Genomic DNA, 26,393 nt, shown 5'->3' with positions numbered 1-26,393 from the left:
CCTATGTATTAATTAGTATATACCATAGGTTATGGGCCCAGAAATTAATTAGGCAGGTTTGGGCAAAATTTGGGAATACAATTTGGCAACTGGAAAATAGGAACACGCAGTAGAAAAAGGTGGAAATTGGACTAGAAGCAGCACATTACAAGGGAATTTTCCTTACAAATGTCACTTATGCAAGAAATTGGGACATAAAAGGGCGGAAGCTAAACCGACTAGGCAGCCATATGAAAAATCAAGATGCTTAATTTTTGATTGTAAATTAGATAAATCCTTATCGGGTGAAGATATTAGAGCATGCATTTATTTAATAAATCAAACAGAGATTCGTACATTACCAAAACTTGTTTGCTCAGCAGAAATATGGTACGGTCAAAAACCATATTTAGGAAAAATTAAACTTTTTAGATATAATTCAATTTCTAAAGAAATTAAAAAATCTAAATTAGACACTCACTCTGAAAAACTGCTTATGATTGGCTATTCAGATAATTGATATAGACTATGAATGAGAGTGAAAAGAAAGTCGTGCATGGAAGGAATGTTATTTTTGATGAGCAAATGTTAAATGGCTGTAAGAAGGAGATAGATTTGTGCCAGAATCTAATTAGAGATGAAGAAGAAGAAAGAGAAAAACATAATACCAAGGAATGTGTTAATGAAAATAGAAAAAGAACAGAGAACATAGACCAAGATTTATAATAAGAAAGTAACAGTAATAATAGTGATCAGGAAGTGACAAAGGAACATGCAAGGCGAAGAAGTTCAAGAAACAAGTAAATGAAAATTATTTACAAGATTATGACTTAACTACCGACACTGATACGTGTGTATCAGTGTCGGTAGTTATTAGCTAGGATAGTTATTTGCTGCTCTTTCTATGGAACATCTCTTATCAGAAATGCCACAGTCCTATACAAAGGCTGTACAACATGGAAATGAGTGGAAAATGGCTATAGATTAAGAGTTAAATGCTTTACAGGAAAACAAGACATAGGAATTAGTACCATATCCTAGAAATTAAAGGGTTATAGATTCAAAGTGGGATTTTCGGGTAAAAGAAGTAGATAGTAAATTAGAAAAGAAGGCAAGAAGAATAGCTCGAGAGTATCAACAAGATTCCTTATCAGAAGAGGTTTATGCTCAGGTTGCAAGGATGGTAACTTTGAGTATATTACTATCTTTATACATTGAGTATAATTGGAATGTAATACAAATGGATGTAAAGTCAGCATTTTTGAATGGGAAATTAAATGTATACAGATACATAAAACAACCAGAAGGACTTGAACCAGAACGGTTTGAGAGAAAGCCCTCAATTTCATTCAATAATGTTGGAATTCATTATTGAATGAAACTTTAATTGATTTTGGATTTGAAAGGTCAAAGAAAGATCTATGTCTTTATTTTTCTAACACTTGTTTTATATTAATCCTTGATGATTATTGATGACTTCATAATATTTTCAAATAAAATTGATCTATTAAATGTCTTGGAAACTAAATTATCTCAAGCTTTCAAAATGAAGAAGATAAACAATAAAAATATTGTGTTTTTAGGTTTAGAAATTAATAAAGCAACCGAAATTGAAATTAAATGTCAAAAATCAAACTGATAAAAAGTTGGAAAATATACCTTACTAAGAATTAATTGGGTGCTTAATGTATCTCATGTTAGGATCTAGACCTGATTTAAGTTTTGCGATATCCTTTTTTAGTCAATTTCGAAATAATTTTACAGTTGAGCATTGGAATTATTTAAAACATGTTTAAATAAAATATCTGAAGTCAACAGAAAACTGTGGTCTTAAGTTTTCTAAATCATCTAATAAAATTAGTTTATATAGTTTTGCTGATTCCGATTTTGCAAATGATGAAAACAGAAAAAGCATATCTGGTTTTGCAGTAAAAATTAATAGAATCTTATTTCTTGGAAAACAAATAAACGAAACATAGTAGCTTTATCAAGTGCAGAATCAGAATATCTTGATCTTTCATTTTACGTTAGTCAATGTCTTTTTTATAGGGCAATTATTATCAGAAATATTAAAAGAAAATGTTTTTCCTATTTTGATTTATGAAAATAACCAATCTTGTATTAAAATGGCGTCAACTTTAGAATCCAAACGAACTAAACATATTGATATCAAATACTATTTTATACGAGACTGTGTTGATCAAGGCAAAATTGTTTTAGGCAACAAGCAGATATTTTTACAAAAGCTTTACCTAAGGTTAAGTTTAAGTCTTTCAGAGATTGTCTTAATATCATTAATACTGTTTAATTTCGTATGTTACTTATTAATATGTATGTGTAAGTTGTAATTTTAAGAGATTTAACTGCAGGTATTTCTATTTTTATTTTTGAGGTCTTATATTTGCAGAATTGCAAGAGGGTGTAGATATTATCCGCTTTGCTATAGACTATCCAATTTTGCAATGTAGCGTGGGTTGCATACCCATAACTCTCACAATGTATATTTAAAAAACAAAATGATAAACAAATATTTTAGGTTATTATTATTATTATTATTATTATTATGTTGCTAAAATTTTATTCTAGAAAAGAAAATATTAAGAGAACATGTAATAAAAGTAATGGGTAATGTAGCTTTGCAATTCGCATGTGTGCTGTGTACTGTTATATTAATAATAAATGCCAGTTTTGTCACAATCAATTATGGTATATAAAACGTCTATTAATTATTATATACCATAATTTTTGCTCTTAGAATAGGTTATATCTGCTTCTACTTTTTATTTTTAATACAAAATCCGACACAAATAAGTTAAGTAAGCATTATTATTTGTGCTAATATAAAGCTTTTTTTAAGAATTTCCTCTTTTGAAAATGTGTGTAAACTTGACAACAGAGAACGGTGATAATTTTTGTAAACTCAAACAAAGTTTGTTTACTGATTCTCGACTTTCAATGTTCTAAGGGAATAACAAGATATTTTGATTGCCTTGCTTTTCTCTTTCCATGTTACACCTTACTCAAGCCGAAATAATTTACTTCTCCATGTTCCTTTTTGTCGAGCAACATATTGTTTACAAAATCCAGTTAACGAGATTTCTACAACAGTCAGCAAACATACAGAACATCTGTAATTTTTTTCTGCTGCTCATTAAATTCTTTTAAAAAAATTTACAATTAGATTAATCTTAAGTTTAGTTTTTGAGGATAATGACAAAAGTATATATACAGTGCATCCGTAAAGTAGTGGATAAATTCAATAAAAATGAAATGCACTGTACTGAAAAAACTGCCCGAACCCATCGATTTTAATATTTGGTTTAGTGTTTTTCTATGTGGAAATTAAATATACAGAGTGACTAAAAAAAGGTATGACGTCATTAATATGTTTTTTAAATGGAAACCAACATTTTTTAATGCAGAATCAGAAAGAACGCATTTTTACACAGGACAAATAAATAGTGGTTATAAAAGCAATTTTGAACGAAAAATTATGATAAAAGGTAAAATTAAAGAAATACCTATCTAAATTAAATGTTCGAATTGAGAACCGTTAACAGCCTAACAATAACCAAGGGAATTTAAAAATTCTTTTTGGACGTTGCCAATCATATCTGGAGTAATATTTCTAATTTCCTAGCGTATTTGTTGGTTTAAAATTTTCTAAACTCGCTGGTTTAGTGACATATACTTTATTTTTTAAGTATCCCCACACATACCCCCATGCGGGGTTCAATACCGGGGTTATTGAACTCCGCTTTTTGAGTATCCCGAACATGCCCGAATTTACGACACTTTGCTTCAACTCTGCTTACCATGCTTTGGCTAATAGATGACCAATCAGGATGAGTTGCATAAAACAACTGAACCACACAAGATTTCGATTCTTTCACGTTCGGTTAATTTTCTCATACTTCATACAATAACAATAGGTAATAAAGTGTAGTTACTAATAAAACGCAGGATGACACTACTTTCGTCTCTTAAAAAGAATAAACACCAGTTGCAAATGTAAAAATACTTCAAATAGTTGCACCAAAATACATTCACTTTTTGACACTGACAACAACAAATACCGTAAATGCGCCCAACTTTTCAAGAACATTTTTCAAGTTTAAACTGTAATTTTGTAAAAACAGCTGCTATTCAGAAATGATTATAAATTGATTTCGGTTAGTCATGTTGCTTACATTAATTTGAGATATTAAAGATCTTAAAAAATAAACATTAAATGTACTAAAAAAAATAAAAAGTCGATGTTCCAAGTTAGGTACCTAGTGCTCCCTGGATGGAACACCATTAATATTCCTCTAAATATCCAGCAGGACCTCATTTAATGTAACTTGGTACATAAAAAAAATGAAATAATTTTTTTTACTAAAATAAACCTTGTACCAAAAACAAAACTTAAATTTCTTAAAACAAAAATATTAACTTAAAAATAACGAGATCAACTTCTCCTCATCAACGAGGAAAATTTCTGAGAAAAAACAAAAAATCACATAGGTATTCTGAAATCTAAACTTCTAAAAATATACCTATTTATTTCAGGTCGTAAATCTCCTTATTTGGGATAATAAAACTGTAGTGACCTCTTAATACAACAGGGGAATTAAGTTTCAACTTTATCATACCAATATCCACTATGGAAAAATCATCTATGCCTGGAAAAACAAATGTATTTTCCGGACATTTTTTACCAACAAACCTTCTCATGAATTTACAATGAAACTGATCATAAGAGCTAAACTTTTCTTCAACTTTACCCATATAGTGAGAACATTTAACGGCCTTTCTTATTTCTGTTTTGAATTTTACCAAAACGAAATCACCAGGGGCATGGTGAGACTCATTAGGTATCGAAGAATTCTCCTGCCTGACAACATCTTCTAAGGTTTCGTAGTCTTCAGATGAGTCATGAACCGAAAAATCTGAGATATTTGAATATGAGCTACTACTGGTTTCATGTCTCTTCTTATTCTTTCATTTCCAGCCGCTGGTGCTTGGTTGAACCGCATCCTCCTCAAAATTCTGCGAAGTTGTATGAATCACGCTTTTAATCACGCTGTCTACTGAGTTAGGTGCTGTATTTTCTTGATTTTCAATATCACTAGAGGTAATACTTTTGCCGGAAGCTACGTCAAGGCGAGTGCTGTCTTCAGCTTCGTTCGGATATCGCATATTTTCCAATAATTCCATAAAAGAAGAGTTCATTTTGTCGGATTATTCTTGTGTAGGAATTTTCTTAACTCATGTAGGTAAACGCTTAAGTACAGGATTGGGATCACATGGACAAATCCCACAAGCTCTAAAACCATTGATAAGATTCTGAGAAGAATCTTACAAACCCTCTAGTGTTAACCTTAGTAGAGATGGAAACTGGTCCTTGGGGACACATCCTCGGTTTTTAATTTTTCAAGAATCTAGTTGCTTTCTCCAAGAGACTTTTAGAGGGTGAAAAAATGAAACATCTAATGCTTGACAAAGATTCGTGGTGTTTGGCGGTAACAACACGAACCTAATGTTGTATTTTTCACATTTCTGTATTACAGAAAGGGAGAGGTGACTTGACAAATTATCTCCGATCATAACTTTGGGCTTGTCTTCTAATTTTTTTACAAATGGAATCACAATAGAATAAAACCAATCTTCGAAGATTCTTGTGTCAAACCATCCGGATTTCGACCGATTGTATCTAGAGTCTTTAGGTCCATGATGAGTCCAAGTATCATACAGGTGCGCACTCTTGTAAACTACGTAAGGAGGAAATATGACCGTCAGCAGTCCCGGCCATCATAACAGAGACAGAAGCCTTACTCCTATCAATGCATCGCTCCGGATGTTTTGAACCCCGTTTAACTATGACTCGTTTTTTTCCGGGGTCGTCTGTAAAGTTAGTCTCATCATAATTAAAGATATGACTTGGTTCTACCCCTTCCAAAGATTTTAATAATTCCGAAAAATAATCATTGATTATCTTTTCAGATACTTCAAAACGAGATCTTTTGACATTTTCTGCATTTCTTTCTGTTAACTGCTTTCGATTTTCAAATAAAAATCTTTCCATCCATCTGCGACCAGGCATGTTATTTTTAAATCTCTTTTTTTTACTCCTTTTTTGTCCAAGTAATTTTGACCAAGAATTTTTATATCGTAAACAGTGAAATGAAACCCCCAACTACCTGCAATTTTTATCCCATGAACCAATTAATTCTCCTCTGCTTCTGACAGACCCTTCTGGCCTCCGTATTTGCGAGTGATAGACCTCTTCTTTTACGTGATAAGGTCCCTAGTGAAATACCAAATTGCTTTGAGGCTGATCTTAGTGTTTGGCCTTGTTCCATTGCCTCCAATACCCTTCGCAGCGTATCGTCACTGTAATTGTGATAAGTGCGAGAGCCTAGAACTCTTCTGGATTTTAAAGTCATGTGTTTGCGTAATATCCCAGTAAATAAATCTGAAAAAAAAAACATTTTTGTTACGCCAGTGTAAAGTGGCGTAACATAACTTGGAACAAAAAAAACATAATATGCTCCAAGTCGCGTACCCCTAGGAATTTATCTAAAAAAAAATTTCACCACGCCACAGTCTAACACTATTAATCGGAGAAAATTACCCGTCGCATCACGTCGAGTATGCTCAAGTTCGTATTTGGGGAGGGGGAAATTGTTCCAAGTCACATCCCCGTTCTAAGTTGGGCGCATTTACGGTACCAACATTTAATTTAGATAGGTATTTCTTTAATTCTACATTTTATCATCTTTTTTTGTTTAAAATTGCTTATGTAACTACTATTCTTTTGTACCATATCTTTTTTAAAAAAATGCATTCTTTCTGATTCTGCATTAAAATATGGTGGTTTCCATTTAAAAAACACTGATAACGTAATTTTTTTAGTCACCCTGTATATTTAATTTCCACATAGAAAAACCCTAAACTCGATATTAAAATCGACGGGTTCGGGCATTTTTTTCAGAAGCGGTCCATTTAATTTCTATTGAATTTATCCGCTACTTTACGGATGCCCTGTATATACAGATCGTGTTTTCGTTCGTTACTTATAGGAAACCGCATAGAAGCGAAATTTTGCAACGTCGCGCGTGTACGAGTGCCTGCGACAGAGCACCGCCCCGCGGCCGGCCCGAGGACGGGATTAGTAAACATCTGACTTTAGTGGGAGTTGCGTCGTTTGGCGACAAAATATCCCAAAATATTACGCGAAAATCCAGGCATTTTTAAAATATTTATTCTAATGCGGGTTTTACAGACATGACAATGTGTAAAACCCGCATATTGTAATCTTAAAATATTTAATATGCTGTGTTTTGCATAATGAAAATTAAAGCGTTATTCTAATAAAAAAGAAAATATCAACTCTGATAAAAATATAATAAAAAATCAGAAATAAAACTCTAATAAACAAACTTAACAACATATCACTTTTTAAATAAAAGGCTCAAATAAACCGCCTTCTTTCGCTAAACAAAAACTTAACCTATCGTAAAAGCTATTTCGCACCTCCAAAAGAGTTCAGGTAAAATGGAATTGGCACTTTCGATAATTTTATTTCGCAACTCCTCTAAATTTGTTGGCCTACTAAATTCATGTTTGTAAATGGTCTGCTTAAAGTAACCCCACAGATAAAAGTCATTTGGAGACAAATCTGGAGATCTAGGAGGCCATTTAATATCGCCAGTCCCACTAATAAGGCGGTTAGGAAAAATATTTGTTAAAAATTCTTTTACCCTAGCCGCGTTACGAGCAGGACAGCCATCTTGCTGAAAATAAACCGATCCCAGGTCTACATCAGGTAGGATTTGAATGGCAGGAAGAACTTGGTTTTGCAGCAACTCAAGGTACTTTTGGGCGTTTAAAGTGCCATGAATAAAAAATGGCCCTATAACATTGTCGCCCAAAATACCTGCCCAAACATTCAATTTCTGAGGATACTGGGTACGAAACTGAAAACTTCTGTGCTCGTTTTCCTGAGACCAATAACGAACAATGAAAGGATTGCGTTTGCCATGTAATGAAAAAGAAGATTCATCAGAAAACAAAATATTTTTTAAAAAATATTCGTTTTCATTTGCCTTTTCCATCATGGTTTCACAAAATTCCATTCTTCGCCACTGGTCTTCAGGAAATATTTCCTGAGTTTTTGAATACTTTTTGAAACATTTGTACCCATATTTTTTTCCAGATACGAGCAACAGTTTTATTGCTCATTCCCAGTTCTTCTCCAACACTTCTAGTGGACCGTGTCGAATCAAGTTCTAGGGTACTGCAAACCATTTCTTCCCACCGTTCTATATCCTGGACCCCTTTAACAGGTGGTTCTTGACGTTTTGTGTCTCAAAAAAGGTGTCTCAAAATTTGTAACCACATTTAAAACCGTTTTTGCACAAGGAATCGGTCTATTCTCAAATGTCACTAAAAACAAATCTCTACATTGTACTGCCGAATTGCCTCCATAAAACCATTTAATTAGTTGAACTCTTTTGGAAGGGGTATAAACAGCCATAGTGAAAAAAACACGAAAATAACGTTTAAAAATTATTAATGCAACGTGCAAGAACACAGCAAAGTGAGGTCTGCTGACTCCGAAATAAAAACGAAAAATTCCGCCGCCTGGAAGCCGCAACCAAGCGGTGTTACCATTATTTTGGGCAATACGTAGCTCACGATAACACGATCTGTATAACTTCTGTATTCTGAAAAATTGTAAACGTTGATGAAAATAATAATAAAATAAAGTATATAATATTTAAAACAAGAAGAAATTTACCAATTTTATATACAGGGCGTTACAAAATACGGTGCAAATATTTTAAGAGAATTGTTGGAGTCAAAATAAGACTTTTTTTAAAATGCGTCGCCTCAGAGCTACAGCTCACACAAATTGCTTAAAGGAAATCAATTATTTGGAACCGTAGCTACAGTTATGCGTCAAATCTTCTGAAAATTTGCTCCTTTTATTTTCCGCCCCAAATGATGAAAATCCAATTTTAGGTGACGATTCAGGGGAGTTAACCCTTCAGGTGGCCGAGCCCTTTTATTTGCCCTCATCTTATATTTCCGATAAAAAAATTAAAAATCTAGCAACACCATCTAGTTAGCCATTGAGCCAGGCCATGACTGCTTTAATTTTTGTCAAATCAAATTAATTTTATCGAAAATTCAAAAAACGATAATTTTATATTTTTTCATGGCTAATTAGATGCTGTTCTAGATTTATTTTGTTTCAAATTTTTTATTGGAAACATATGATATGGGTCATCATAAAAGTGGGCCTCCCATAATCCATCACTAAAACACCCTGTATAACAAGGACAACTAAAACAAACAAAAAGATAAACAAAATGTGTTGTCATATGTGTCAAATAATTCCCATGGCTAAACTGCCTAGTTGGAGAGACCAGTAAGAAAGGAAGAAGAAGACGTATAAAAAGATAATTTTTTTTCAACTTTCAACAGTCGGATGACAAAATTCAAAATTTTCGTATATAACTTGGCGCGTAAATTGTCTAACCAATCAGAATTCTGTTGGATCGTCGTATGACGAATGCATGAAAAATCACCTTTAGTTGTTGGCAACCGATCGGACGCTAGCTTCATACATATACATATCTTCCAGCTGACATCATTTACTAACATCACACTTTTCAATGTAAATAAGAACCTGTCACATCTGATGACGGGTGAGAGGATTTTAATATGGCAATCAAATCCATAACAAAGTGAGAAATAACCGTTTTTTCAACTTTAATTATTGAATAGCCCGAAAAAGTTATTAAAATGGCTCACCGGAGTCTTACAGATGTTTTCCTCCTTATGCGGAACAATGCCATCCGTAGTAGACAAATATATCCTGATCAAGTAAGCAGACAGGCTTTCTTAGTTTTTTCCATGAATGATGTGAATTTACTATGTAAACAAAAACACAAAATAGCTACCATATATCCTCAAATCATTCATAGTTATCAAACCGCATATTAATATGTAGCAAATACACATCAGGAAACATGAAAACTAGTTAATAGGTGCCCATAGTTAATACAATTAGTAAGTAGATAATATGCTCTTAAATTTAAGGATTCATCAGAAAGAATGCATTTAGTTTCACTAACTGACATAGAAGAAGGTTACTCGGGACGACATGACAATAAAATGCCTCCAGTTTGGATAGACTACTTGGAAAAAGCCCAAATGATCTTGCCTCGGCTGAAGGCCAAAATAGGTGAACTAAAATCCCTTCATTCTAGGTAATACATCATGGAAGTCTCATAGATATTAATTTGTATGTACTAATTTCTAAAATCAGACAAAAAATGATAATTCTGCAGTTTAGCGGCTTTTGTTAAAACTAACAAAAAATGGTCGGGTTTTTTGCAAAATAGGTGGATTTGGATACATATTTTTCACTAAGAGTGGTGGAAAGCCAAATTTTATAACGAAGAGGGTGTTATCACGCAATAAATCACTCACTATGGTACATAAATAGAATAACATCATTAGAATAACCCTGTATTCGATTAGTTTTGTCAACAAAAACGTTACAACTAAGGTGAGGTTAGGTGTGGTGTTGCCAGTTCTGTCACTACTGCGTTTTGTCACTCTGCAGCTTCAGGCTTCAGCCTTGTCTCCAGTGTGGATGACTCATGAGTGCCTTCTCTAAAGTGGCAAATTCACTCTATATTTTTCACATGAAATGTTAGGTATTATGCATAAAATAAATTCACAAAAACTGTTTTTACCTTTTCTTGTAACTAAATCTGTTATTTTTGTGCAACAAACATACCGAAGACACCCATAATATATTGTTATTTTGGTAATTTTTAGATTTTGGTCCGAATTAAAAATAATATGATTCCGCAGTTTAGTGGCTTTTGTCAAATTTGGCATATTTTCCCTGGTTTTCTTTTTTAAATAGCTTAATTTTATCTGGAAAAAATTAATAAAGTGGCGAAAGGTGTATTTTGCAAATAGTTTCTTTATAAACAATGTGAAGTACTCACAAATAGAGGTAAACTGATTTATTTAAATTTTTTGCTGTTTTTTTTTTGCATAAATTAAATGACAGTCGCTATCTGTCAAACGGGTTGTCAACTCTGGGAGTATGTGTGCAGTGTTTTGGGGAGCTTACGCTTCCCGTTGGGTGTTGATGGAATGGGAGGGGATAGGATGGGATTCCCATCCAAGCACCGCTCATCAAATTTTGCGTATTATTACAATTTTTTTTAAAAAGCCTAATTTTACCAAAAAAAAAAAAGTGGCGGAATAATATGATATAATTCGCCACGAATATGTGAATTTTAATAGAACTTAAAAAAAAGAAATTCTAAAAATGATGTACTCCTAAAAATAAATTTTCATTCAAACAAATTTGTGTTTATTACATGTAATTGACATGATGATATGTAATGAAACTAGTGTATAATGTTATGATTATACACTAGTTTCATTCATCATTTTTTATATTTTATGATAATGAATGACTAAAAAAATACAGAGTGAATTCTCCACTTTAGAGAAAGCACTCATGAGTCAGCCAGACTGAAGACAAGGATTCAGCTGCAGAGTGACAAAAAGCAACAAAACTGGCAACACCACACCTAATCTCACCTCAGTTGTCACCTATTTGTTGACAAAACTAATGGTATACAATGTTATTCTAATGATTAATCGCGTCCTATAGTGAGTGATTTAGTGCGTGATAACACCCTCTTCGTGATAAAATATGGCTTTCCGCCACTCTTAGTGAAAAATATATATCGAAATCTACCCACTTTGCAAAAAATTCGACAATTTTTCGTTACTTTTGATAAAAGCCGCTAAACTGCAGAATTACCCAAAAACTCACCCTTTGTCAAATCATTGAGTTTCAATTATTAAGCCTTTTATGCCAGGTGTCAAAATAAAGATATCTTTCCTTCAAAATTGACTTAAAAATTGGTATATCAAAATCCTTTAATATTTCATGTAACATTATTTCACATTCAGAAAAAGAAAACAAATTGGGCTGGTAGTTGGATTATATTGATCATATAATTGGAAATATACATATGAAATACACATTGAAATATTAATTATTCAGCCTATAACCATTACTGTATTTTTCTTTTCTTAATAATTAATTAACTGTTTGTTTACCTAATTTTTTAAATACTGTAAAAACATGTTCAGATTAACAAAAACCAATACTTTAATAATATTGGCAGGTTTCACGAGAATACCTCTAGGCACTAGGGAGTTTATGGTACCAAATATTTACTGTTTATGTAAGTCAAAAAATCTTTTTTTTCAGGTAAAAATAATTCAATGGCATCTAAAAAAATAAAATGAAAGTTTGAATAAATAAATATTTCTCTGAAATGTTATTAAACCTTTAATACATCCACTAGGTGAAGGTTTTTCTATAGAAGGCATATCTTCTTAGAGAACAATGCAATTCCATATAAGATATCAACTATATCTAAAAAAAATCTACTTTTTTTCTATATTTAACAAATTTGCCAACATACCCTGTATGTTTATTAGGCTTTAGAACAAATCATAATCATAAAATTCTTTAGGACTATCATCTTCTTGTTTTCTAATTATAATTGAATAATGTGATTTGCCAAAAAATTATACTTTTTATAATCTAATTAACATTTTCAAATCTTTGGCAGTTTTTATATTTATTGATAAACTTTCTCCTCGTTGCCTTGTATTGGGTTGCAAATATTTGTGCAGATCAACTTAATTGGCATAGTGGTTGTCAAAATAAATATGTTGACTACCAGGACTACTAAAATATTCTATATATCTATAAATTTCAAAATTTCTTTCAGAAGCCTCTGCTATATGTTCATTATATTTAAAACACCTATGTAGCTAGATGTGGGATGTGGGATGAGCCAGCCCTTATCCAAACCTTGTAACTTCTTTTGATTTGTTTTTTAAGGTATAGATTATTTAGACTGCTATGCCCTTTGGAAAATATTATTGATTCATCAATTGATTGTTTTTTAAAATGTCTTCTCTCTGTGGGATCAAAGAGTTCCCAATTATCAGTTTGGGTATTTCCGAAAACCATTTGAAACATAATGAGGCAGCAGATTGTGAATTTGCCATTCTTAAAACCACGACATACATTGATATGCTGGTCTTTAATAAAGGGTAAATTAATTTATGATAGTTTCTTTTATTTCATTTCCATTAATCTGGAAAAGAACCTGTTTTTAAACTAATATTAGAGATTATTTGCAGAAGAACCTGAGCACATCCCTTAATAAGCAGGCAGATTATCCCAGTTGCTTTTCCAGCCTTGAGTCCTTTAATGACATGTAGTAGCTCTTTTTCAGAAAAAAAGAGAATAGCGATTTTTTGTGGTATGATTAATTTTTATAATAATAAAATTATTACTGTTTCAATTAAATAAATACAATTGAAATTTTTTGCAAAAGCATTTCATAATCAAAATATACAAGGGTCACATACAGAAGTTTTTTTAATTGTGTTCAAATAAAAAAAAATTGTGCTGTACACTCTGGTGAGCGGTGAGACTACACAAAAAGTACTCCTCTACCTAACAGCTTTCTAGTGTACACTTCTTTAAATGCTTTGTTTGATCTTGATGAAAATGAGACAATCTACTGTCATGTTGAATTATAATGTGAAGCGTATTTATTGAACTTCTTCCAAGAAGCCTGGGAGAGTATTACATAAAAACCCTTAAGTAACCATTAAGTGATCTGGTAAGATAAATCTCAACTCAACCAATTGATCCGCTACAATTCTAGTCTGGTCAGAAGAGGTCCCAAAATGGATCCCTGTGGAACACCAAATAAAAGCTGTTTTGCATTGGACAATTTACCATTCAATTTTACCCTTTGACTTCTACCTTGTAAATAACTAGCAATTAAGGTGCATGAAGGTATATCAAAACCCAGATATTTTAAAATTGCCAAAAGAAGAGTGTGATTTATCCTGTCAAACGCTTTTGAATAGTCTAGAAGAATAAAGACAGTTAGTTCGTCATTTTCGATAGCTTGAATAATATCATCTGTGACCTTCAAAAGCGCCGTCGAGCAACTGTATCCTGGTCGAAATCCAGACTGTACTTCCGGTAGTAAATTATATTTTTGTACATATTCCCTTATCTAGATATTAAGAATTCTTTCTAAGACCTTAGAAAGAGTAGGAAGTATACTAACCGGGCGTAAGTCCTTCAATTCTACAGGATTATTTACTTTAGGAAGAGGTGTTACCAAAGAGCATTTCCATTTATCAGGAAAAGATTATTTTTCTATACTATAGTTTACTAAATGTGTTATTACAGGGAGAATTATAGGACAGCAAAGTAGCAACATATCAATACCAATATCATCATCTCCAATAGCTTTTGATTTAATTTGAAAAAGAGCATCTTTAACTTCTTGATCCGTAGCTAATCTGAAATGAAAAACATTGGGCTTTGATAATGTATTATTAAGGTAAAAATTTAACAAATCCGCATCAGGATTAACTTGTGGTATATTAACAAAATAGTTGTTAATATCCTCTGCAGACCAACGCCCCGGCACTATTTTTTGATGAATTATAAATATCTAAGTCACGCATCAATTTCCAATTTTCTCTAGATCCGTTAATTCTGATTTGATTTTCAAAATACCCCCTCTGTTCCCTCTTAAAAGTTGCACTTACATAATTTCTTAACTCTTTATAAGATTCCCAGTCATCACGCAACTTACTCCTCTTATACTTAGTTAAAGCTTTATTTCTAAGTGACATTAAATATTTTAAATTAGGTGTTATCCAAGGAATTTTTTTCTTAGTAATTTGTACAGTTCTTTTTGGAGCGTAAATATCAAAAAGTTCTATTAAACAGTTGGTAAATGCATCGATCTTAGCGTTTAAATTTGTCAAATAAAAAATTACATTAAATGGAATGGTCTCTAGTTGCCTAGTGAAATCCTCCTTGTTAAAATTTTTAAAATCTCTATAAGTATGAAAAAAAGCCTCAGGCTTTGCCACTTTTAAGCTTAAGTCACATGTTAGAAAATAGTGATCTGAAAAGTTAGAATTTAAATCTATATTTACCGAACTAATAAATTCTTCATGCGAGCAAATAAATAAATCCAAAAGTGTTTCACCTGAGAGTCCTTGATGAGTAGGTTCATCCACCATTTGCTTTAAACTTAAAGACTCTAGAATGGATGAGAAGAGTTCAACAACATTAGATTGCAGATTAGACATATTTACATTAAAGTCGCCCATACACAAGAAAAGGTCACATTCTGTTAGTAAAGTGGAAACATTTACCTCAAATTCATCATAAAAATTATTAATATTACTATTGGGCGGCCTATAATAACATCCTACTATAAATACCTTGTTTTCAATTTTGATTTTTAACCATAATTGTTCTGCATAATTCCCAGTTAAATAATTAATTATTTGAAAATTAATAAAACTCTTTACATAAAACATTACCCCCCCCCCTCCCCTCCTCGACCAGTAGAGCGATCTTGCCTAACTAAATTATAGCCTGGAATTCGAAGAAACTCATCCGTCGTGTAATTAGTTAACCAGGTTTCAGATAACCCTACTATATCTACATTATTATCTAATACATAAGATTTAAAATTAATAAACTTTGGCAACAAGGTACGAATATTAATTTGACCTATTTTTAGTTTGTCCGCCATATTCTTTAAATGATTTTATAATAGGTAAATTAAAAATAAATAAACAAAAAAGTATATACTCAAAATATGATAATAAGAAGTATTAAGCAGTAATTTCATCTAAGTCCATATCATTCCTAATTACTAAGTACCTTTCACCATCAGCTTTTCGAACTAAAATGTTGCCATTTCTGTGCCAAATATATTTATACGAGTCCTTTAAATGCTGCTTGGTCCTCTTAAGAAGTAGATAAGTTTCTTTTGTGAGCTCCCCTTCTATATAAATCGGTGTTGCTGAATCTCCCATACCTGAATTGATTGCAGTGATTTTCCCTTGGTGGCCCTGGATCGTAGGAGACGCTGCTTTAAATTCTCAGATTTCAAGGTAATTATGGTTTTAACCCCATTTTTAACCGGTATGTGTTGCATCTTGTCCACATCACTTTCTTTGACGTCTCGACACACCCTATGTAGCAATTTTAATACACAAGTATCTTTATTTTCCACTTTAACAGAAGCTAGAAGTCCAGTAACACAAACATTATTTTTTATTTTAGCAGTCTCGTTCATATTTATGGCTGATTTCAGTTTTTGCACCTCCATTTTTAATTCTTGGTTGTCTCTTGCGATCTCAGAAACCATCTCCGATAGAACTTTGGTGCGTTTTAATTCATCCTCGTACTTCTCATTTAAAAAATCCATAGATTTTCTCATTTCTCTGGCCTCACTCTGTAGCTCCTGAATTAAAACTTTTAATTCAGTATCACGCGATGTAAGAGTCTCAGACTGTGGAACAAAGAGGGACGAACTCCTTCTGTGTTGATCCATAAATGACGTGTCCTTGTCTCGAATTGAAGTAGTTGGCTGTGAAAAATGACTCGATGACCTACGAACACAAGTACTGCAGTTCCAGGGTGTCCTATCCTCCTGCATAATTCGTGCCTCAACCTCCGATACATTCTCACATGTTAAGTGGTAAAGTCCTTTACATATGCCACATTGCAATTTTATTTTCTTGCCTATTCCTTTCCCACAATGGCGGCAACTTCTTGGAAGCGTCATCTTTATTCAGTCGCGGGAAAATTAACAGACAACGGCAACCCCGCTTCGAGCCTATGAGCAAGTACCACGTACTGCACGGAGCTTAATCGTTTAGAGTCCGGTTGGCGGATTACGGCTTATAATAACGGCAATACAATACAATAAAAAATAGTATTTAGGGACTATTTACCATCTAAATTCATAATACTCGATGCACTCGACAGCTCTCAACAGAAAAAGGATGTTTTTTAGTACACTAAAGGCTTAATTTACAAAATTTTAACGAGAACACTTTATAAACAAACTTATCGAATCTAGTACAACGTTGCCAATCTACCAATACTACCAACAAAAAAGAATATGGTGTGGATATCAGCTGAAATAAGTAATAATAATACCATTTATTTTTTGCACAATAATCAATATAACAGTTCAAGCAAGTCAATATATAAATTGCAAAAAAACGAGTTATTTTAAAGCTTGCGCCACCAGCCAAGCACTTGTGTCGAATGAATAAAGAACTTGAGTGTCGTCAGCATAAAAATGTGCTGTCATATTTTTCATACATGATGTAAAGTTGAGAGTATATATTATGAATAAAAGTGGCCCTAGGATTGAACCTTGCGGCACACCGCAACCAATATTTTTTCTAGTTGACTGACTGACCTACACTAGTTTCATCATACTGCATTCCATCCTTAAGATAATTTTTGATAAACGTTATAGTCAGTTCATTGTAAAGCAGTCCAAAGCGACGTATGACTAAAATATCGCTCCGCATTTATTGCTTTTAGCGACGGTAAAAAATTTTACGTTTTTTAGTTAAGTTCTATATTAAAATAAAGCCTAAAGTTTATGTGTTCGTTTGTTTGGTGTGTTAATAGTCAAAAACAATAATTAGTGCTTTTTTAAATCACAGAAAACCGTAGTGTAACTATTTATTTAATAAAACCTGTGTTATCAGTTCCTAAAAAAACAAAATATGAAAGTTGCTCTCCTATTGTTTGATGAGTACCATCCTATTGAAATCTCCTGTGCTGTGCTTATGGTATGCAGATAAGGCTGACCTTAATTTTTACCTGGCCTTCAATATCAAAGTTCTGGTTGACTAACTAGACGGTATTGTACAAATTTTTGTACAATATATTAATGATAAAAATACAGGATGGACTGCAAATTTAGATTTAGGTGCTGTGGTAATAAGACTTATGTGTACTACTGCTGCGTTGTTTGTAAAATTTATTTCACCCTAGCTGTTTAGAAAGGGATTTTAGAACCCACAAAAAAATAGATAAACAAAAAATCTTTTGTTCCGAACAATGCGAGACTGGTTTTGAAAAAGGCTCTTCTTGTGAATCAATAGTAGGAGGACTTGGACAATTTGAGAAAGGAGAATCATTATATTAAAATTAAACTTAAAAGCAAGGATGACCTGTTTGATCTCATTCAAATCAAGAATGATGACAAGTTTAGACAGCTACATCAAAAATAGCTTCACTAAATGAAATAATTGGAAAAATGGAGCTACAAATTACCAAAAGCCGTAGACTAACTCAAGACTTTGAAGAAGATATTCTTGAAAATGAAAAAAAAATTGTGGAAACTCTAAATGACAAACGTTTGGAAATTGCTACCTTGAGTGAAGAAATGTATAAAGTAAGGGGTGAAAAGAAAGCTTTGAAGAAAACAAATGAGCATTGTGATAACATGATCCAATGGAAAAGGGACAGGAATCCACATTATTAAATAGAAACATGGTTTATTCCATTCAAGCATTAGAGGATGAGAATCATGCATATTCATTGGAAATAGCTTACCTTAAGAATAAAATACAGCAGTTAGAAGTCCAGGATGCCTGTGATAACTCGCTGCCCTATGAGGGATTAGTTATGTGTCGATAAATCTGAGTTAAGTGTAAAGCAAAAACAAGTTCTCAAAAAAAAGTCTCAACAAAAAGTATTGGTATTAACTGATGATTATGGAAAAAATATTTATTCTGCTTTGCACTATTTTTTTAGATACCTATGCCATTCAGGTAATTTCTAAGCATCATGCTAGGTTTAATGATGTTATTTCGGGTGTGGATTTCAGTTATTTAACCTTGTCAGATTTTGTGATGGTTTTGGCGGTAGTAAACAATGTTGATATTTCTGCTAAATCTTTAACCTCATTAGCTGAAGAATGCTTTTTTTACAAATGTAATTATATGTATAATTCCTGTTAATCCTACGTATATTAATAAGTTTTATCTTATTAGTACTAAGACTTTTAATTGTATGTCAGATTTATCTTTTTATTCTAGTCATATTAAGTTACTGGGCTTACAGAACACATTTAGCTTTAAAATTTTTTATAGGAATAGTTTTTATTTGAATTCTAGAGGCATGTGTCTATTAGCAAATATATTGTATAAAAAACTTTTACATTTTTTTGAGTTTGATAGATATCAAAAATTACTTCAAATTGATACTCAGGTTGGTGTTGATCTTCATCCCGAGTGTGGTATAGATTTTGGATCTGATGGGGTTTCGGGCGAGGTACTTTTCACTTAATCAGTTGACTCGGTTACTGATGAAATATATTTTTTAGATAAACCAAGCCCGATATATCCGGTTACATGACTTCATCTAATATGTCTTGTCTTGTATTAAATATCCAGTCTTTACGTAATAAAGTTAATGGATTAGTAATATTTTTATATCATAAATTATTTCATACATTATTTATTATCATAAATGGCCCTCACTTTTTTTATTTACAGAACACTTATTTAAGATTGATGAACCCCATGATATTTCTCAATATGTGATGGTTTCCTCATTCTGTAGAAATAATTCGATCGGGGGAGATACTGCAATATTCGTTCGTGAAGATTTGTACCAAGTAGGATACTTTTATAATGTACTTGATTATAACAATTTGATGTGGAAAATGAAATCGACTTCTCACTGGTGTTTGGTAAATTGTTCTATATTTATGTGCTATGTATATAGGCTGCCACGCGGTAGATTTCCGGACTTTCTACGCAGGTTAGAGATTTGGTTTCCATTTTCCCAGTGAAGTCAAGGGTATTAGTTGCAGGAAATTTTAATATTAATTATTTAGATAAGGATTGTTTACATACTTAATGCCTATCTGAAATATTTTATTCTTTTAACTTAAAAATGTTGGTAGAGGATCCAACCCATATAACCAATTTATCTAGTACAGTAATTGATTATTTTTGTGTACATTTTAATGAGAGTAATTCTTGCTTTACGGATGTAGTACCGTCTGCCTTATCAGATCATGAAGCTATTTTATCTATTGTAAACTTAAACATTAAGAATACTAAAATCGTGCAAAGGGGAAGGATATACAGTAAAGCAAAATTTATTAAGTTTAAAAGGGATTGCAATAAAATTAATTGATTTTAACATCAAACTCTTTAAGCTGTTAAATTCCTTTAAAAAGAAAAAAAGAAATCATGGGTAACAAAGGAAATTAAAATATCTGCAAAAAAACTAAGATTTTTACATATTCTAGGAAAATATAATCCTTCTGAATTCTAGTTCGATACAATAACAACATTTCTATATTTATCGAATCCGTAACCGATGGCAATGATTGAATATAATAGAGTTGCGTCCTTACCTCATCTACACTAACTGTGTGAAATATAAATTTGTTATTTACAGTTTTAATTTGTTAGAACTCTTTAATTGTTTAGAACTATTACGATAATAGAGAGGATATTTATTTTCAGAAAATTGCAAAAAAACATTTATATCTGTAAGTTTATTTAAGTTATCAGGAAGACATCGATTATTATTTTTGGATACGATATGTACATTTCTTACTTTTTTTTCTAAAGAACTTTATTACTTCCTCTCGATAGATTCCAAATTTCTCTTTTTTTCGTTTTTAATCGCTATAGATGAATGACTTTTATCTTTTGTACTTTTGTATTTTTAAACGCTATATCCCTAACGCCCCCCCCCCACAAGTTTAATAATGGTCTCTATAGTGTCTGTTAACCAGGGTGGTTTTTGCTTTTTTATGTTGATACTTTTTAAAAGAGCCAGAGCATCAAAAATATCTTTTATAAAGTTATAAAACATGATACCTTAATGGTTAATATCTGCAATGTACACTATATCTTCAAAATATGTACTATTTAAGAATTCCAGTAATAATTCTTTATCAATGCGTTTTAGATTTCGCATAACAACATATTTTCTATTATTATTAATTATTTGGGTATCTAAAGAGCATTGTATTAATATATGATCTGATATTTGGGGAACGTTTTTTGTGAAAAAAGTATAATGTTCTTCCTTAGGTAGTACAATTAAGTCTATAATAGTATTACTTTTATCAATGACTCTAGTTGGAGAATTTACTATTTGGTGTAAGTTAAATACTCCTCCAAGGCAAGAAAGAAATTCTTGAACACTAACAAAATCTTATTTTTTAAATCTATTAAATTAAAATCACCACCACAAATAACATGTCTATTGGAAATGTCGATAAGCAGTCCTCGAAAATACTTAAAAAATCAAAAAACTGGCCTTTTGGTGGTCTATAAATAGACCCGATAACAAATGTAAATCTAATCCATACCTGTTCTACATTTTCCGTTTGTAAAGAATTTATAATTTTAAAATTAAATATATTTTTGACATACATACCAACTTCACAACCTTTTGCAACTCTATCAACCTATTAAAAGTATAACCATCTTATCTGCACGTAAGCTTCAAGACGACAACTATGTTTCGGAAATTCCAAGAATATCATAATTTTCCTGCAATAGTAATGATTTTACATCCGCAAAATGAGGTATTGAAGAACGCACATTTAAAAAAGCTATATGTAATTAATTGCTTAAAAATTAAACTAAAAAAAAAATTATAATAATAATCTAAAATAAATGAATTTCGTAAATAATTTAAAGGTAAGATATACAATACTATTGTCAAATAAGGCCTTCGCCTATATGTTACTTATCATATTTCAAAATATCCTCCTCCGTCTCTAGTACATTCCTTCTTCCATTCAAGTTTGCAACTATTTTCCCATCCACTATCCACACCTTATCAATAATAGCACGCTTAATGTTAATATTTGGAATATTAAACTTATCTTGTTTAAGCCTAGATACTTTATTTTTTACCTCTGTCTTACCCTCAGGAAGGACAATCAATTAGTTGAGTTAGCTTCGTATTCTGTTGTAATTAATCCATGTTCATACAAATTTCATCCTTTTCCGTTAGAACATTTTTTAACTTTGTTTTCATAACAAGTTCCATAACAATTCTAAGGTCAAAATCCGATTGTCTATTTTTTGCGACACGATATCAGCTAGCTTCCTAACCAGTAAATCCAAGAATTCATTGTCGTTAAATATTTCGCTGACAATACCTTTCGATGACTACTTTACAATAGAGAGTAATTCGTTTTTTTGCCGCTCGGTAAACACCATTCTACTTAATTTGAGAATAAACCCATTGTAATATATATCGATATACCAATTTCTCAAGCACTAATGTTATAAATTATTTGATACGCAGCTAGAATGACTAGTAACATGAATTGTTCAAAAAACTGAAAAGACACTTGCTTGATAGCCGTAGATATTTTTAATTTAGTCGGATCCAAAAAATAACGTACTACTCGCTGCGAATGCACATTATAAATCAATAAAAAAAGATTGGATTCTTCGTACGTCCTACTACATCCTTATGTAGCTGCTGCAAAACTCGCCAGACTGATTTATCTCCAATTCATATATCGTCTGATATTGTATCAGCTTTTGTGGATGGAATATTCGCAACTTTTTCTAAATTATCCTTGTTGCCAGCAACAATTCTGGTAGTTCTTCTGGAAGCAACATCAGTTCTTGTAACCTCAATTTCCCGCAATATAGTTAATAATTAATATAGCGTCAATTTCCCGCTTTCATCTTTCAATACTGGGAAAAATGATTCTGGTCTCACCATATTTACATAAGCATATTGGTTGAATTCAGCAAAAATTCAACAAAACACATTGTGGTTTTCCAATTAATTTTTGAAGTATTATTAAAAATGTATAAATCAATTCCTAGGTTTAAATTTTAAGTCTTCATATTAGTTATATTAAACTGTATATTTTTTTTCTCACGAATAAAGCAACACGCCAAATAAAGTGGAGGTAAAAATACCGGATTTAGTCACTTTTTTAAGGAAGCCCCCCTGATCTTTTTGTCACCACATCTCTGAACCTATAGATATAATATCTCATTTGAAATAAGATCATTTAAAATATTCATATTCATTCATTCAAAATCTCATTTAAAATGCTAAATGTCTGGAAATATTAGCAAATTGTATCTTAATTTATTAAAGAGTTGAGTCCTTCTTATGTGAAGTGCGATATAAACGACTTTGATTATGTTTCAAGAACCACTGGCGTTAGGTTGACCACAGAGGTGTCATATATTTACGAATATATTATATCCTACAAGTTTGTTAATATGTATTAATTTTTTTTCCAGGCATTTAAATAGGTCAACTTTTGATGATAGTCCAGATGATGAAATAGCTATAGACAACTGTACGCAGGAGATTACTAGGATGTTTAATGAAATTCACCGACTTTTGCAAATAATCAAGAGTCACTCATTAGAAAACGACGTAAAGGAACAAAGACTAACAGTAAATGTTTATATGTCTTTAGCAAATGCTTTACAAGATCTTTCATCTAGTTTTAGGTATTAATAAAAACGCACTTTTTAAACCCAGTTTTGATAATAAATATGTATTTTTAGGGCTACACAAAATAGTTATTTAAGACAAATACAAGGTCGTGAGGACAGGTCGAAAATGTACTTTGAACAGACAGATCCAGATTTATTAAACAATGACACTGAAGATATTGACAGTTTTTTTGTAAACACGCAACGAATGTCTCAGCAACAACTTTTGATGTTAGAGGAAGAGAACACAAGATTTGCCCAGGAGAGAGAAAAAGAAGTCAACGCGATAGTAAAGTCTATTGTGGATTTAAATGAAATCTTCAAGGATTTATCGCAAATGGTAGCAGATCAAGGGACAGTACTAGATAGGATAGATTATAATATAGAAAACACGCAAATTCAGGTATATGAAGGTTACAAACAACTACAAAAAGCTGACACATATCAGAGAAAAAACAGGAAAATGTGTGTTATTGTTACATTGGCTGCACTTACTATTTTACTGACTTTTATTTTGATTATTGTAAAGTTATAATATATTCCTTTAGGTTAATATGTATAAATGAACTTTTTCATAAAGTTAGTATAAGCTTCATTTCATTTCATGATCCTCTCCAATATTTGGATTTATGTGATGCAGAGATATAAAGGATGTATAGGAGAAATAAGTATTACTGCTGAATATTATATTTATTTTAATAGAACAGTTAACAAAGCCAAATATTTTAAATATATATATGATGTAATTTTTGTGTAATATATATAATTGTTTCTTTTTGCTAAAATATGTTGTATAATATTACGTATTGATTGACCAAAGAGGTAACAACTTTTCTGTTTACATTGTTTACAGGGTGTCCCGTAAATAGTGGTCCAAATGAAAACTCCTAATAGATTGGACTATTTCCAATCAGAATAATTCAACATAGCTCTAACGAAAGTGTTACGGTTTTCGAGATATTTTGATTTTTGCAAAATTTTAAGAAATATCTACCTGTAATCAGTTTTTTTATGGTGTCACTAAATGAAAAAAAAATCACAATTTCTTCGGTTGGATATTATTTGCCGATAGATGCGCTTTATGATGCGTATTAAAATTTTTCAGTTATGCAAATATTTTTCACAGGAAAATTTTTTTAAATTGCAATATCGGATTTTTTTTTCTTTTCAAAAAGTTTGAAGTTCTATGACGCAATAAAATAATAATAGAATCTTGGTGCGCATTAGCGTACAAACTTATTTATCCCATGCCGTATTAAAGACAAAAACTTTTTGAATTTTTTGTTAACCTCAAAAAAAAATGGTTGTCTTAATGCCGAAAGAACTATTTTGTGAAAAAAAAATCTTTTTTTTTTTTCGATGTAAATTAATTCGGTTTATTTGTGTTTTGCAATTTTACAAAAGGTGTTCAAAATTGCCACCACCTGCTGCTATACACGCCCTACACCTTATAAAGGATCGCTTAATCCGTTGAGCGTGGCCAGCTCTATTTATCTCTCGAGCAGCAGTTTGGATGCGCTCGCGCAGATTTTCAATGTTTTGTATGGGTCTCGTGTATACAATTTCTTTGAGGCATCCCCAGTAAAAAAATCAAGAGGATTTAGGTCAGGTGACCGTGGGGGCCACAGTATAGGTCCTAGACGTCCGATCCATCGGTTAGGGTAGGATTCATTTAAAAAATTTCTAACTTGCACACCGTAGTGCGCAGGACATCCGTCGTGTTGCAGCCACATATTTCTGCGAATGTCTAAAGGAACATTTTCCAAAAGGATGGGGAGAATATTTTGCAAAAAATGGAGATAATATTCAGCATTGAGATTTTGCGGCAACTCAAACAGTCCTATAATTTCACCATTAATAATCCCTGTCCACAAATTGATTTTAAATTGGTATTGCGATTTATCTTCTCTATTAATATGTGGATTTTCCGGACGCTGGAGGGCGCCACGAGTACAACAGCCAAGCCCGTACATAGGCAGTTGCCCATCTAATAACCTACTTATATTTCTTTCCTCTTATCCTCTTTATATCTATGACCTATGACACCGATATTAAAATTGTCACCGTTGACAACTTGGCACTAACTTAAGCTTTAAAGTTTTTTAATACCTCTAGTTGTTAGTATGCCGCAATACACATCACTTGAGTATGCAAATATGCACTTCATTTACGGCTTGTGTGAAGGAAACGCCAGGACAGCCTCTGAATTATACAGAGAAAGGTACCCTAACGCCCGTCATCTAGACCACCGAGTTTTTATTAAAGAGCATGCTGCATTGCTCGAAGGAAGATTTCCTGGAAAAGGCGTAGGTGGCGCTCGTGAAGGTAGGCCGCATTTAGAAGGAGAAGAGGAAGTTTTGAAGGAGAGAGATGCGGATCCCAGTACCTCGGTACGTGCCATAGAACGACGTACAGGTATATCCAAAAGCAGAGCTCAAAAAATTTTAAAACGAACTTATGGGTTCCATCCGTATCATGTGCAGCGCGTTCAGACGCTCGAACCAAGAGACTATGAAGCAAGAGTAGATTTTTGTCGTACGATGTTGAGAAGTATGCGAGATGGAAATTGGTTTAAAAATATCTTGTGGGGCGACGAATCAACCTGCCGCAAAGATGGATTTTTGAATCTGCATAATTTACATAGCTGGCAATTGGAAAATCCACATATTAATAGAAAAGATAAATCGCAATACCAATTTAAAATCAATTTGTGGACAGGGATTATTAATGGTGAAATTATAGGACCGTTTGAGTTGCTGCAAAATCTCAATGCTGAATATTATCTCCATATTCTCCCCATCCTTTTGGAAAATATTCCTTTAGACATTCGCAGAAATATGTGGTAAATATCTGCGCGAGCGCATCCAAACTACTGCTCAAGAGATAAATAGAGCTGGCCACGCTTAACGGATTAAGCGATCCTTTATAAGAAGATGTAGGGCGTGTATAGCAGCAGGTGGTGGCCATTTTGAACACCTTTTGTA

The 26,393-nt window shown here is 32.3% G+C and overlaps 1 protein-coding gene across 1 annotated transcript; it reads left to right on the top strand.

Annotated features, from left to right (window-relative positions):
* Nucleotides 1–9,629: 9,629 nt before the first annotated feature.
* On the top strand, nucleotides 9,630–24,194 carry LOC126736472 (syntaxin-16). Its single transcript, XM_050440852.1, has 4 exons — nucleotides 9,630–9,855; nucleotides 10,072–10,241; nucleotides 23,209–23,424; nucleotides 23,482–24,194. Exons 1-4 carry the CDS (start codon nucleotides 9,775–9,777, stop codon nucleotides 23,942–23,944), a joined length of 930 nt encoding a protein of 309 aa, XP_050296809.1. The 5' UTR covers nucleotides 9,630–9,774; the 3' UTR covers nucleotides 23,945–24,194.
* Nucleotides 24,195–26,393: the final 2,199 nt, after the last annotated feature.

This window comes from Anthonomus grandis, chromosome 5 (assembly GCF_022605725.1).
Source record: "Anthonomus grandis grandis chromosome 5, icAntGran1.3, whole genome shotgun sequence".
NCBI lineage: Eukaryota > Metazoa > Arthropoda > Insecta > Coleoptera > Curculionidae > Anthonomus > Anthonomus grandis.
Note: the sequence above shows the minus strand (reverse complement) of the source record. Positions and strands in the feature narration are given on the sequence as shown.